Here is a 14,987-nt window from a genome sequence, read left to right on the forward strand (position 1 = left end):
TCTCAGAATACCAGCCAGGCACTCTGCCACTGAGCTCCACTGCTGGGCCCTGGTGATAGACTTTGTTTTCTTTCTAGGCTCCTAAGTGCCCCCCTCTAGGCCCATGACACAGAATGAGCCCCTCTGGTTAACTCATAGGTAACCATGCATGCTTTATAAACATAAAGCCACCAGGGGAAACTGTTCAACTGCTTTAGGCAGTATGCGTTTTTGAGGACTTTTAATTTATTTGGTTAGTTTTATTTACTGATTCCTCAATTCTGAGGTTTTCCTATTAAAAAAAAAAAAAAAGGAAGACAACTGTTGCCACTTTCCCATGCCTGTCACTCCTGCCAAGGAACGACTCTGAGGCTTCCCTGTGGCGTAGAATTTATGGGTTGTTTGCACATGTGCCCGTGTGGACACGCTCAGCTCCCCGTCAGTCATCTCTGGCCCACAGGCTGTGCTCCGGCCCAGTTGAGAGGAAGCTGGAGACCGCTCTGAAACCTGCCGCTGGAAACACCTGGAATTCGTGTTGCTCTCTGCAGAACTCCATGACACATTTGTATGTTTAATTCCATCACAGGGTCCTAGGACAACTTTACTAGCAGTAAACCGAGATGACGTTATATGTATGCATTACAAAAGTCACAGCCAAGACCACACATGTCCGTGAAGGAGCATGCTGTCGAGCCACACATGATGAGGTCTCTCTGAGCTTTTCATTAGTGATATTCCTTTGTTTGCAGTTCTTCGTGTTTAGTGGCAGGCAGATGACAGCACTTGCCAAAGGTTGAAGAAATTTTATAGGCAAGATTTAAGAAGCTGAGAAAACAATCTATGGGATTTTTTTTTTTTTTTTTTTTACTAATTGAGAAAAGATGGCCATCATTTTGTCTTGTTGGACAGACTTAGGATAGTAGAGGCCTCAGGCTGGGACTGTGGAATGAAGCTTGGATGTGGGAAACAAAGCCCCAGGTTCATCTGAGGGTTAGTCCCACTCCACAACACGCCCTGGATGCAGTAGGAACTCCGGAGATGGATGCTAGGAGACCCTACTCAACAAGGCCAAAAGAAAACCTCAAAGCCACGAGAAGGATACCCTTGGATCATGGTCGCATGGCAAGTGCCCTTGAGTTACCCAACATTTAGGAGAGGCCAACAAGAAGCCCAGCCATTGTCCTAGAGTAACTCCAGAGCTGGGGAATGGAACGCACATCCAGCAAGGATAAATCAAGAGAACCACCATGTTCCCAGATAGCCGCCATTTGCTTCAGGTTCTAGCAACCTGGTTCTGAGGAAGCCAAACATAGTTTCTTGGCCACTGGTTGTCCTTATTCAGGACTGTTAGTTGGCCCTGTAGTCTGTTCCTCGTTCCTATCTGGTAACAGATGGCATCACGCTGTGGCAGAGGGAAAGTGGGTGTGGCCTGGGACCCACCTTCCAGGCTCCAGCCCCTGACCCTGCCTGAGGCTCTGCCGTCTTTCTGTGCTCCTTTAGAGAGACCAGGAGTTGCTTCTAGGCTGGACCGACCATGCCAGACCTGGCATCTGCCTGTGTGTTCAGAGCAAAAGTGTAGGTGCCCAGTTCACAGTCCTGGGCGGCTTTTGTTAACGCAAAGAAACCAGGAAACGACTGTTTTTCACATTCTGAATGGGCATCAGAAGGGAATCTTGAACAATGTTGAGTCAGACATAACTGGTTGGAATAAAGAATGCAACTTAGACGTCTCTTTGTCCTAACAGTCACACCTAGGTTGCTTTGTCCGTAAGTATACATGAGTGGGGTGGGAATAACCAATGTGTTGTGTAGCACGCCTGCTTGTTGATAGCAAAAGTGATTTGGGGTTATCTGTAGACTGGGCTTTCAAACTGTTACAATTGAGAAAAAATATTATTCAAATCTTTCTGACTTATCTGAGTCTTTGTTGGGTGGTAATGAAGGCAAACAGGTCCTCTTAGGGAGGAAAATGAGCAAGAGCTGAAACAGGCACCCCAGCATTTCAGCTAAGGGCTTCACACCACTATAGACCACAGCACAGTTCACACCAATGCAGCTACAGCCCCTACTTTCTTCTTCTTCCTCTTCTTCCTCCTCTTCCTCCTCCTCTTCCTCCTCCTCTTCTTCTTCTTCCTCTTCTTCTTCCTCCTCTTCTTCTTCCTCTTCCTCTTCTTCTTCTTCCTCTTCTTCCTCTTCCTCTTTCTCTTCTTCCTCCTTCTCTCCCCCTTCCTCCTCCTTCTTTTGTTTTTCTTTTCAAGACAGGCTCTTTCTAGGTAGCTGTGATGGTTTGTATATGGTTGGCCCAGGGAGTAGCACTATTAGAAGGTGTGGCCCTATTGGGGTAGGTGTGGCTTTATTGGATTAGGTGTGTCACTGTGGGTGTGGTATTTAAGACCCTCATCCTAGTTTCCTGAAAGCAAGTATTCTGTTCCATGTTCCCACCTTGATAATACTGGACTGAAACTCTGAACCCGTAAGTCAGCTCCAATTAAATGTTAAGAGTTGCCTTGGTCATGGTATCTGTTCACAGCAGTAAAACCCTAAGACAGTAACCTAGGCTAACTTCAAACTCATGGTGCTCCTGCTCCAGCCTCCTCAGGGCTGAAATTCTGTGTGGTATAGGCCACTCCACTCTTTTCTACCTGTGTGTTGTATGCCTATCTGCTCAGGACAGCTAAGCACTGGAACAGTAAGCCGGGAGACAGAGACCCCACCTATGAGTGGGGCATACTCAAGTCAACAGATGACAGCATAACAGAGAGAAAGGTTGTTTGGGAGCTTTGTGAACTCGTGAGATAGGAAGGGGTGTTACAGCACAGGAGGGAGATGGCATGGCAGGTGCTCACTTACTCGGAAAGATGGGAAGCCTCCCTATCTAAGACTCTGGGATCTTGATCCCCAGAGCAAGGACTGCTCACCTCTTTTGGTGTCAACAGCAGAAACAGCCTGAATGAGAAGCGGTGCATTGGACTCAGAATACTCCACAAAGACCAGCAGAAGCTTCAGGGCCGTCTTCACCACCAGGCGGAACTGGAGAAAAGACAGAACATCACACAGAGGCGTGGGCATCCCAGCCCTCCTGAATGCATCATCCCCTTCACCCACAGCCAGCACCCAGTGATCCAGCAAACCTGGACCTTCTCTCAGGGATCACCAGATTCCTTCACTGGTTCCTCATTTACCCTTTATTAGATACCTCAGCAGACGGTATTAGTGTTCCTCAACTGTGAAGATCAGGAATCTAAGGCAGAGCATACTTTCCATGATCACACAGCTAGTGATCAGTGGAAACTCAAACCCAAGGCATTTGACCCTGGAAATCATATTCAGCTTGCAACAACGTAAGCCAGTACATGCTGAGCTGGGGGACTTCATTTGATCCCAATGACAGCAGTCACAGTCTTTATTTTTCCAGTGAGGAAGCAGGCACAACATGTCAAATGACTTGTTCTAGGCCACAAGTGCTAGCAAGCTTGGGTAAGCAAGGACCTGAGCCAACTCCCCAGTACCGAAAACCAGGCATCGCAGGCTGCCTGGGGCCTTGGAACTCACAGATCCTAAACTCCACAGCTCAACGTTTGTGAGGAGCTGCAGCCAGCTCAGAATCTTTCTTTACCACAGTAGAACTCACCCTCAGAGAAGCCATGAGCAACTCACTCAATGGAAGGTAGCATGCCTTCCCAACTCCAGATCTCTCAGTCCTGAGGGGTTCTGGGTCAGTTTCCCGACCTCCCAGTTGCTGCTACAATATCTCCCTTTAAACCTCCTTTTCCTTTATCCCATTTTCTAATAATCTCTTCCTCAAGACAACACACACACACACACACACACACACACACACACACACACATCATCCTGCATACTTACCTCTTGGAATCTGTTCAAATGATGCCCCTTAGAACACCAGGCCCACCTCAGGCTGTCTACCCCTTCTCAAACTGCTGCTGCCACTTCTCAAACCTATGGGTTTCTTCTAAGAACTACCTTTGAATCACAGTAGACTTAGAGGCTTAGAAGTGTCTGCTGGATGGGCTGATCTATCAATTGATGCCAGGTTAAACAATCTGCCATTCCTCTCACCCTCAGCTCCTGCTTCTTTATGCTCTGCACCAAGAGGGAGACCCAGGGACTCCGTGAGGCATGTGCCCACACTTCAGTGACTGGGGAGTAGACATGACAGAGAAGGTGAGAAGACCTCGGCAGGGAGCTGCACTGTACAGCTGTCCCACAGGTGGGACCCTCAAGTCTTCCTCGTCACCTTGACTTATCTGATTTAGACTCACCTAGGAGACCAAGGGAAAGTTCTGGATGTATCTGTGAGGGGGTTGCAGAGAGAATTAACGTTTGGGGAAAGGACACACCCTGAATATGGGTAGCACCATCCTATAGGCTGGAGGACTGGATGAAAGGAAAGAGGGAGAAAGAAGGAGGCAAACTGTGTCAGCATCCCTCTCTGCCTCTGGTCCATGGGGAGGTAAGGAGACTATTTGCAGCTCCAACTCTGGTCAGCACAGACCAAGGTGGTCCTGCCTGCCATACTTTGCTTGCATTCTCTTAAGCCAGGACTCAAAAACCAATCCTCCTTCCCCAAACTAAACCTGTTGGGTGTTTACTTTGTCATAGCAAAGAGAAAGAACCAGCTCAAGAGGGGACAGTTTAAAACACCACCTGCCCTGCCTCAAGTCCTTTCTCCAAGGCCATTCCATGCCTCTGCCCCCAGGCTCTTTCTCTGATGCTACCCTTTACCTAGGCTTGTCCTTAGTCCAGTTCTTCACAGAGAAAAAAACTCTCCCAAGACTTACCACAGCCCATGGCTCCCCTTCCTCACTTCCCAACGATTCCCTGTGATCATTAATCCAGATGTCAATTTCACAGGATTTAGAATCTCTGCTGAGACAAACTTCCCAGCACATCTGTGAGAGATTTTCCAGACTGGGTCACTTCCCTGACATAATGGACTATATCTTAAAAGTGTGAGCCAAAAGAAACCCTTCCTCCCCAAATTCATTTTATCTGAGTATTCTGTTCCACCAACAAAACAAACAACTATTGCATTCTCCAACATGGCTTGACAGGAGCTTGACTTTCTCTCCACTATTCAACTCAGCTCTCCAGGTCCACAGTGGCCTGTGTGCTATCAAATCTAATGGCCACTTCATGCATTTCACTCAACCCTCCATAGCTCATGACAGCCAATTGCTCTCTCTGGGAACAGGTCCGCTAGTCTCCTGCCTGAGTGGTGACTCCTTCACTTGCGCCTTTCAGGGTGCTCAGTAGGACCTTTAAAAACCTAAGACCTTCTGCCTGGGCATTCATTTTTTTCCCTTTCCACACATTCTCTAGACAAGCTTATCCTATCCCTGGGTTTTAAAGTTGATCTGAGATTGAGTATTAAATGTTTTCTATTTTCCAGGTCCTGACTCAGACTCCTGGGCCAGGCTGTCTTATGGCCTTAGCATCTTTTAGACGACACCCCTTAGGTATTCCATAAACTACTACTAGTCAGGGCTGTTCCTGACACGGCCCCCCCATTGTGACAGCCCCACTCAGGGAAGTTAGTGGAGTCACCTTTGCTTGTCTCACTCTACTCTAGAATCCACGTGAGGTAAAGCTTTCCTCAAGGCACATCCATCTCCCTCTCCACCCAGGGCCATCAAGGTAGCATCCAAGGTTGTGCCCCTGACATGCACTCTGTAGCTTACCATGGACTTGGAAACTTCTCTCCTGCCCCTTCACTCCCTGAGACCAGCACTACAGGCCTGGACTTCCCTTCTGTAGGCCTGAGAAATGCCACTTGTGAAGAGCAGCTTCATGAGAAGGAGCCCCTCGTCAATGATCACCTCACAGAGCCTCATTGCATTATGCACATGACTGAACGAGCTTCAGAGGCACCTCCCTTACCCATGGAGAAGTGGAGCCCATGAATGGGTGACAGGAAACCGTGTAGCATTTATACATATCATAACCATCCACCCCCACAATCGAGTACCGGGGGTCACCTCACGAGTCTCTGTAGCACCACTGAGTGCAAATGCTGAAGGACCAGCTGTTTTATGGTCTCATCTGGGAAACAATGACAAGGAAGAGCATCTGTGTGTTCAGGAGAGACACCATTTAAAGCAGAGTCTTCTAGTCATGATTTGTGGGCTTTTCTACAAGGCTCCTACAGAGACTTAGAGACTTAGGCTACTGTGCCTAAGAACATAAGCTACTCTTATACGAGTCCTCTGACACAGGAGAAGCCACTGAGCTTGTACATGTGAAGGTGGCGTATCTTCAATGAACTTCTCCTTCCAGCCCATCAGAGTGGCATAGAACAGGTCACGGCCCCAAGCCAAGCTAAGCCAGGCAGAGGTCAGACAGAGGTCAAGAACCCCCAAGTCCCCCCCTTCCCTCCAAACACTTTACACTTCCTAATCCCTAATTCTAGTCTACAGCCAGTCCTGCCATCTCCCCCTTCCTTCCTGTCTAGGAAGAGGTTAACTTCCACAGCACTTTCTCAACAAGTACAAGGCTTTGTGGGGGATGGCGGTCTCAAAGAATGAACCGTGTTTTGTGTGTTTAAAGCTGGAGAAATGCCTCCAAGTAAATACAAACCCAGCAAGCCCAGGCTTGGTGGCTTCCTCTGGAGGTAGAATATCATTATGTGGTTCCTGGGAACGGACCTGGCAGCTGCCCAGTGTGTGCTCCCACGAGTCTGTTTCAGCAGGGCCCAGTTGTCAGTCCCATAGAATCCTTTCGAGCCTCTGTGCAGTCATAGTCCTTGACTTTCATGGTCCCTGGCACCCAGAATCCCTGAGCAATGCCCCCTTCTCCTGATGGAGATCGCTCTTTCCTAGAGAAGTAAGCTTTCCTTCCCATGCCGCCCTCTCCTGGGCTAGAAAGCCTCTCTCTGGAGTTCTTCGGGCACCTTTTAATTTCCTAAACATGGTTTCTATGTTTAGGAGCTCTGTGACTTTAGCTTCCACTGAGTTTATGTTTGGTGCTTTCGGAAGCTTTACTACGGCAATGAATAGCAAGCACATTAGATAATTAAAGTGCTTTAGAGGCCAGAGCACTGGAACGTTCATTTGGGGCAAATTCCTGACACTAATTGAAAGCATGTCACGACTCATCCTCAGCTGCATCCAGGGCTCCTACTCAGAAATTCCACATTAGCAGTATTGTGAAGACTTAAACGTAGGGAGGGGACACTACTTCTAAATATCTCCATAGTAGCCTTCACTTATCCAATAGTTACTCTCTCTGACTGAAGCAGTCTGCACAGAGGCCACATAACCCCTCCTCCAAGACCAGCACATTGCCTTTCCCAAAGCTTTTGCAGCTGAGAGGTTAGCTCCGGGTTTTCATGGCACGCATGGGGTTTGACTCCCAAATTCACAAAACCCAATTTTATCTTAGACATAGTTGCATAGGAACTGCAGTTAAGAGTCCCAGCATATTGGAACTAGAAAATAAGGGAGGCAGGCTTAAGGTGGGTACAGGAAGGAACATTCCGAACAGGGTGGGGTTAGAGCAAGCTGCAAGGGTGCCAGAGTGTACACCACTATATAGCTCAGACACCGATGGCTTCTCAGACACATCATGCCCTCGAAGCATCCTTCCAACCTCGAATGTCCGATTTTCAGCTCAGACTGAAGCCCCTTCCTATCCTAATAAAAAAGTTTCACTACAACGTATCAAGCATCCTGTAACCTGTCTAGCCCTGAGAGAAGAACTGGAATGTTCTCCTGAAGCAAGCATGTGACACCATGGGATGGTTGGCTCAGCAGTCATGAAGTAGACAGGCAGGTGACGTGGCAGCAATGAGTGAGCTTCAGTGATGCAAAATCAAATGGGCTGAGGACGAGGGGCACCCCACTGTAGGAGATCTTGCCTGCCTGAGGTAAGACCTTTAGAGAAGGAACTACAAACCTAGATGGGTAGACTGGATGGCCATGTTTGAGTCCCTGCCAATCCACAAGTCTTTGCTTTCACTTCCAACAGTGTCAAGAGCCCCTTTGGTTGCCCAGCACCCTTTGAGACTCTGAGGGTATAACACAAGCCTGGTCATACTTCAAGGACATGGCCTACTGTCTACTAAGAGAGAATGCATACCACCCCTCCCCACACAGAGAGCATTGCGTACAAGAGGAGCAATGAGTGTTCTCAGAGGTCAGCTCTAGTACTGTGATGACAGTCGGGGAGCTCAGACCTGGGCACAACTAGCCCAGCCCCTCTTGTCCTCAGTGGAGCAGCAGAGCTGTGGAAGGCCCTGCCCACATCAACAGCACTGACAAAGCACCTCAGGCTCCAGTCTCTGCCTTTGGGCTTGGTTACCTATATCTTCTTTACATTTCAAGTATTCTAGCTGAACTCTGTCCACTGTAACAAAATTATGAAGGCCTTTGTTGCTTCTTTGTAAATAGCATCTTTTGCATCCTGGGCTGGCCTCGAATTCCCTAGAGAAGTAAGGACCAGTGTTGAACCTCCCACCTTCCTGCTCTCACCTCCTGGGATTATAGGTGCACATCACCTCACTTGGATTTTTTACAACGTTTATTTTTTTATAATTAAAATATAATTTAAAATGTTTCTCTCTTCTTCCTTTTCCTCCCTCCAACCCCTCCATATGACCCCCACTTTGCTCTTTCTCAAATTCATGGCTTCTTTTACATTAATTGTTGTCACATACTTGTATGTGAATGATTGTGTGTATGTGTGTGTGTGTGTGTGTACGCGTGTGGCATTCCTAACACACACACATATACACACAAACACACATACACATACACACACAAACAAACACATACACACATACATATACACACACATACACACACATACACACATGCAAACACAAACACACACAAAAACACAAACACACAAACACACAAACACACAAAACACACACATATACACACACACACACACACACACACACACACACACACACACACAAACACACACACACACACACACACACACACACACACACACACACACACACACACACACACACACACATATACACACACCACACACACACACACACACACACACACACACACACACACACACACACATACACACACACACACACACACACACACACACACACACACACACACAATCTTCCCCATTCATATAATGCTACTTGCATGAATATGATTACCAACTGGGGGCGGGGTGTTCTTCCCTGGGGTAGACTTCAGCCTGCTTTCAACATTCTTGAGTAGCTTGCAGTTCTTTGTGAAGGGTTGGGGCCCCACGCTTTTTAGTGTCTTGTTTAGGCAACCATGTACCAGAGGAGTAGGGAGTTGCTATCAGGTTTTGTCTCCTAAAAAACTGCCAGAGAAGCTACGCCATAAATTTACACTCGGTTCTGTGTGGTGCTAGGGATCGAACTCACGGCTTCACAGGTACTACAGCTACTGGGAAAGAGCTCTACCAACTGAGCTACAATTCCTAGCCCTGGAAAATGATGTGAATACTGTTTATGTTATTCCAAAACATGGATCTAAGCAGGACTCTGTGATAGTCCCTTTACATGAAAGGCGTACAGAGGCGGGGAACACGCAGCAACCATACCTCGTGAACACTGAGCACGTCTGCAGCATGGCTGGATGGAGCACTACTCCAGTGCACTCATAGTTTGCACTCTGTGTTCCTCATCAGGATAAAATGGACTCTGAAAGCCTTTATGAAAGCCAGTGTGCCCATTAAATAACCAAGGACGGAGCCTCCACACCCCACACATATGCTAGACTCCGATGTTTGTTTCAGAGAGGATTGAGAAGGGCTTAGCATGTGGGGATCACCATTTTGCTTTACTGGGCTCTGATTCTCCTAGTAAGCTTGCAGGGGACGTCTAGGTCTTAGCATGCAGACACCAGAAGCCTGAAGGGAAAACAAGGCAGTTTCTTAAGACATTTAAACTGGAACTTCATGTGTATTTCACTGGACGATGCCACGGGCAGGTTAAATATGGAGTTTGGTAAAAGCTGTCAGATCGCCAACTATAAACAAGTGTCCAATCTCAGGACATAAACTACCAAAAGGATTAGGAAAGCACATCATTTTATTTCATTTCCCATTAAAGTAGCATGGGTATGTGCTGCAAAAATGGATGCTGATCTTTTAACCAGATTAGAAACTGTAAGACAGCCTGAACCAAATGGCTTTACCATATTTCTAATACACTTACCTATACTTTAGAACAGATTAGGTATGTGAAAACATGTTGGCTCATGTTTGTAATACACCACTAGAGGCTGAGACAGGAGGATCTCTGCTAAGTTTGAGGCCAGCCTGGGCTATAAAATCAGTCCCAGATCAACCTAGTCTACAGAGTGAGGCCTTGTCTCCTAGTCCACCAAAAATTCCAGCCCTTAATTATTCATCTTTAAGACCCCTTATTTAACATTTTGTCCAAATGCCATACAGTCAAGTTGAGAGTTTTGAAGCAAGTACTTCAAATTAAGGCCTAAGGGCCTCCATGATTATCAAATGGTTCAACAAAAAAACTTAGGCTCCAAGATCTTTCCCTTCTCGACCTCTAATAGACTGTCTGGAACATGATAGGGGTAATTATCAGAAAGGAAGCACAGGCCCAAACACAGGACCTCAAGCACAGAATTCTGGGCACTGGCCCACAAGAATTCATAGGGAATGAAAAGATCAGGGTTGGCACATGTGCTGGGACAGGAAGTCACCTGCACCAAGCCGCTGTGCTATGGCCCCAGAGACTGACAGCTGCCTGCTTCTGACAGTACAGTCTGTGGAAAGAAGCCAATTCACGAAAAGTGAAACCCAGGTGTGTGGGGGGCAGGTTCTAACAGTGGATAAGAAATTTTGTGTAGTATAAAATAGAGCAAGCTGTCCAGCAATGAAGATTAAAAAAAAAAACAAAAACACAAAAAACAAACAGTTACAAATCTTTATGATTAATTTAAGTGGAGTTTACCTAGAGCTGTGCAGACATCAGAAAATATCCACTTTGCTAAATTTTCCACCATTATTAGGAAGAGTCATTTGAAGGCCTGAGAGATGGCTCAATTACCCAACAAGATGACCTGAGTTTGACCCCTGGGACCCACAGGATGAAAGGAAAGAATTAATGTGTAAGTTGTCCTTTGACCTGCACACATGAACAGGTATGTGGTACGAATATGTCCACACACTCTCATGCATTCACACACAATAAATAAAATGTGAAGAAAATGAAACGGGTCAATTAATAAAATAACATCAACCTGTTCCTTTGTGGATGGGAAAGGGATTCCAAAGCCCAGCAGGAGCATGCCGGTTAAGGGGCATCTTGTTACTGCTTGCAGAACGAAACACTGGAAACCAACAAGCTTGGATGCTTTTACAGGAAGCAGCATGCCCAGTTTGGGGTACAAAACCCCACATTCTAGAAGGCTAAAAGAACTTGTTACCTGGCCAATTTCTAAATGAGACCAAAGGAAACAGGTCAACCTGATACTTGTCCTTAGCCAGGAAAGAGCCTATCTTTCCGACTGGCTCAAACATAAGCTTTGTGGAAATAGGATAGACAATATTTCCCAAGGAAAATAACTTTTCTTCTACAAACAAGTAGTCCTGGACGCATGCCAGCAGACGGCAGGTAAGCCTCGCACAGGAGAGCTTGGTTGCCAGAGTCTCCATCAAGTGAGTACACAGCCAGGCAGAACCTTGACAGAGGGAACTCCAGCCTGCAGGGCTCCTCCTGGGATGGCTCCCAGAACTCCCAGCCTCTGCTGCCCTGAGAACCAGCCACCAACCTATAAGATGGAAACAGTATTTTCATTTTGGAGAAAGAGTATCCTGACTACTTGCGTTTCTGCATTCTTTCAAGTGTGTTCTCAGGTTTGAGTCACCAGCTGGGACTCTCTGGCTGCTGGGACATGGCTGCGTCCTCTTGCCACAGTGGTGGAAGCATCAAGTTGCATTCCTGCTTTGACTCCTTGCTTTTACAGGAAAAATACAATTGCAAATGGTGAAGTAGGGAGGCTAGTGCATAGTGAAGCTTTTTAAGAGTTGGGGGGACCCAGATAATGCTTCCTGAAGCTTCACAATGACTAAAGAAGTGATACTTCTCCAGTGGGGCCTCTGCTGGCTGTCCCTCTAAGGCCTGGCCTTTTCCTCTGGTGTCATGCTAATATCTTCCAAAAGCACGGGCTTGGAAAATCAAACATGTTACGGGGCTAGAGGAGGGGCTTAGGTAGTAAAGTACTTGCCGTGCAGGCATAAGGACCTGAGCTCAATCCCAAAATATATGAAATAAAAGGAGGGTGTTGGGGTGTGGCTTGACTGTAATCCTAGTGTTAAGGAAGCAAGAGGACCCATTCCCCGTGCCCCTAGACGGTTAGTTCAGCCTCCTTGGTGAGAGACCCTGTCTAAAAGACAGAAAGTGAGCAGTGTCTAAGGTACGATATCAGAGGTTGACTTCTGACCTCCAAACACCAGCACACGCATGTGCATGCACACAGAAAAGAAATTACATACACTGGACTTAGTACTCTGAGTGTGCACAGGCAGAGAAGCCAGGACTGTGCTCTACAGGGACACTGACTCTAACCACAGTGTCATCCTGCCAATGGCACATGACTACATGGGGTAACACAGGGAGCTTTAGAAATCCTACCTACCTAAGGGAATGTTGAATACTCACAAAGTTCAAATGCAACTTCACCAGCTAAATAGGTTTTAATGATATTAAAATAGCTTTAAATATAGCATTCAATTGGAAGCCACTTGACAAACATGAAATGAACTCCCATGAATCATAGCTCAGTCATTCACATCACCATTACATGAGCATTAAATAATATTTTAAATATGATGATGACATAGAGAATGTTTAGAATATGTTTAGGACTTACTATATAAGAAAAAAATAAAAAATAAATAGAAAGAAAGGTTTCAAAGTGAATCACTGTGATTACCTATGGTAGCATTTCTGAGTAGTGTTTTTGCTTGTTTTTACTTTTTAAAATTTCTACATTTTAACACGAAGAGAACATTTTACTCTTATAATCACTGAAAAGCTTTGGTTGGTTTTTATAATAATATCAAGATGTTGTGAACATCTATAAACTTGTATATTTTCTTTAATCTGTTGTCATGAACTTCATTATGAAAATTAACGTTAGCCCAGCTTCTATAAATGAAACGTTTATTAATTCAAGACATTTCAAAGTCAATAAAAAACACAAGATCTAAATCTAGTACTGACTTAAGACAACAGGTATGGTTCAGGGAACTGACTGGTGTTCTGAGACTTTCTTTGGCAAGGCCATGTAGAATTCAATGATCAAGCAGACTCCATGTTGTTCAACATGTTCCCAATGTGTAGGGGTGGAGCCATCTTACCAAGCAGTAAAACGTGCTCGTGTGTGATGGTTTTCATGAGTTCTTGAAAGCCGAATGTAGCTCTCACCACAGCATGCAAGTCCTAGAAACTACAGGCACAAGGACCAGCTGTGGCTGACTCTCTGGGAAACTGCTGTGCGCTCCTGGGGTAAGTCAGAAGCAGAGCTAGGCCGGAGAGAGGTCTCCGACAGTGTAAAATCACACATATTAGCAATTACCAAAAAGAGGATGGGGGCATACGAACTCTAAAAGAAACGGCATCCTGTCTCATAGCTTTCTGCACTCACCACTGATCCCTCACAAAATGCCCCAGAAAGTTTTTAGATGGATGCTTGAAGGCAGAAGAGAAGCATCAGGCCCAGCGGTCTCAACTGAGCATGTCTCTAAACTGGGGTGCTGAGTGAACTTCTCAGAAAAGGAGGTATTAACAAATGACACTGGACACAGGGCCAGGAACAGGGCCCAGAATTTTACACATTTGTATCTACTCAGCTTTCAGGCTTTGTAGATGAAAGGATGTGTTGACACCCAAAGCCTTAGCATGTGTTGTGAGATGCAGTCTATCTTGATTTTAGAAAGGCCGTGTGAAGACATTGGGGACAATGGGTTAACGGTCAGCAAGGCAGCTCCCCACTCACTCCACAGTGGCCCTAAAGCGCCCTAGTCATCAGTGTTGTCATGGAGTCTGTGCTGGTTGGTCCACATTCCCCCCCACTCAGCATTCTGGTCTATAATAAAGAGGCATAGCTTATTAAATTTATGTTATATAAAACTGGCACTAACCATTAAGATGATAAATGGCCAAGACAGAATTCACAATTATCTTGAGGCTGGAACTGTGGTCTGATCAACGGGGAAAACTGCAGTGCCTTGCATTTAGATACACAACCATCAGTCACGGACATGCAGAAAGAAGAACTGGCAGGCATGGTGTATGAGAAAAAGCCAGGGAAGTTTAATGGACTGCCAGGCCAATTTCAGCCTGTAGCCAGGGGCTGCTGCTAAAAGGCCCACGAAAGTAGAGATGGAATTTGGGGAAGAAAATGTCGTATCCCAGGAGGCTGCCATATACCTTCTACCAGCTGCCAAAAGGAGCCGGTGACCAGTAGAGTGAGAGATTAGTTATCGGGTCCCTGAGACATCTACAGCAAAACATACGGTGTAGCGTTCACAGACTTATAGAACCGCCATCCTTACATTTTTAATTTTAAAATGTGCATGTGTGTGCATATTCACATGTGTATGACTGACCGCAGGTAGAGTCAAGAGGATACCCTCACCTCTCACTACTCAGACCCAGGCACCTTTATTTTTATTTTTCCCTTTATTTTGCAGGAAGGTCTCTTATTGGTCTAAAACTGACCAAGTAGTTTAGGGTGCTATCCAGTGAGCCTAAAGTGTCTCCTTATCTCTGTCTCCCCAGTGCTGGAATTATATAAGCACACCACCATGCCTACCACCGGTGGTTGTTGTTGTTGTTCTTGCTGTTGTTGTTGTTTAATGTGGGTCTTTGAAAGCAACATCAGGTCCTTGTGTTTACATAGAAGTTCTTGGATGGTTGTGTGTGTGTATGTGTGTGTGTGTGTGTGTGTGTGTGTGTGTGTGTGTACATATCCTCAGTCCCAGACAACTACCTTTAAGTGCTCGGAGCA

At 46.1% G+C, this 14,987-nt stretch overlaps 1 protein-coding gene across 1 annotated transcript in view; it reads right to left on the bottom strand.

The window, feature by feature from the left end:
• The window catches only part of Fhod3 (formin homology 2 domain containing 3), a 235,943-nt gene that overhangs the window by 144,099 nt on the left and 76,857 nt on the right, over positions 1-14,987 (bottom strand). Inside the window, exon 4 of the mRNA XM_032885556.1 lies at positions 2,898-3,009. Within this exon, the coding sequence (XP_032741447.1) occupies positions 2,898-3,009 (112 nt within the window). The remainder of the gene's footprint in view (positions 1-2,897; positions 3,010-14,987) is intronic.

Source organism: Rattus rattus, chromosome 15 (assembly GCF_011064425.1).
Source record: "Rattus rattus isolate New Zealand chromosome 15, Rrattus_CSIRO_v1, whole genome shotgun sequence".
Lineage (NCBI taxonomy): Eukaryota > Metazoa > Chordata > Mammalia > Rodentia > Muridae > Rattus > Rattus rattus.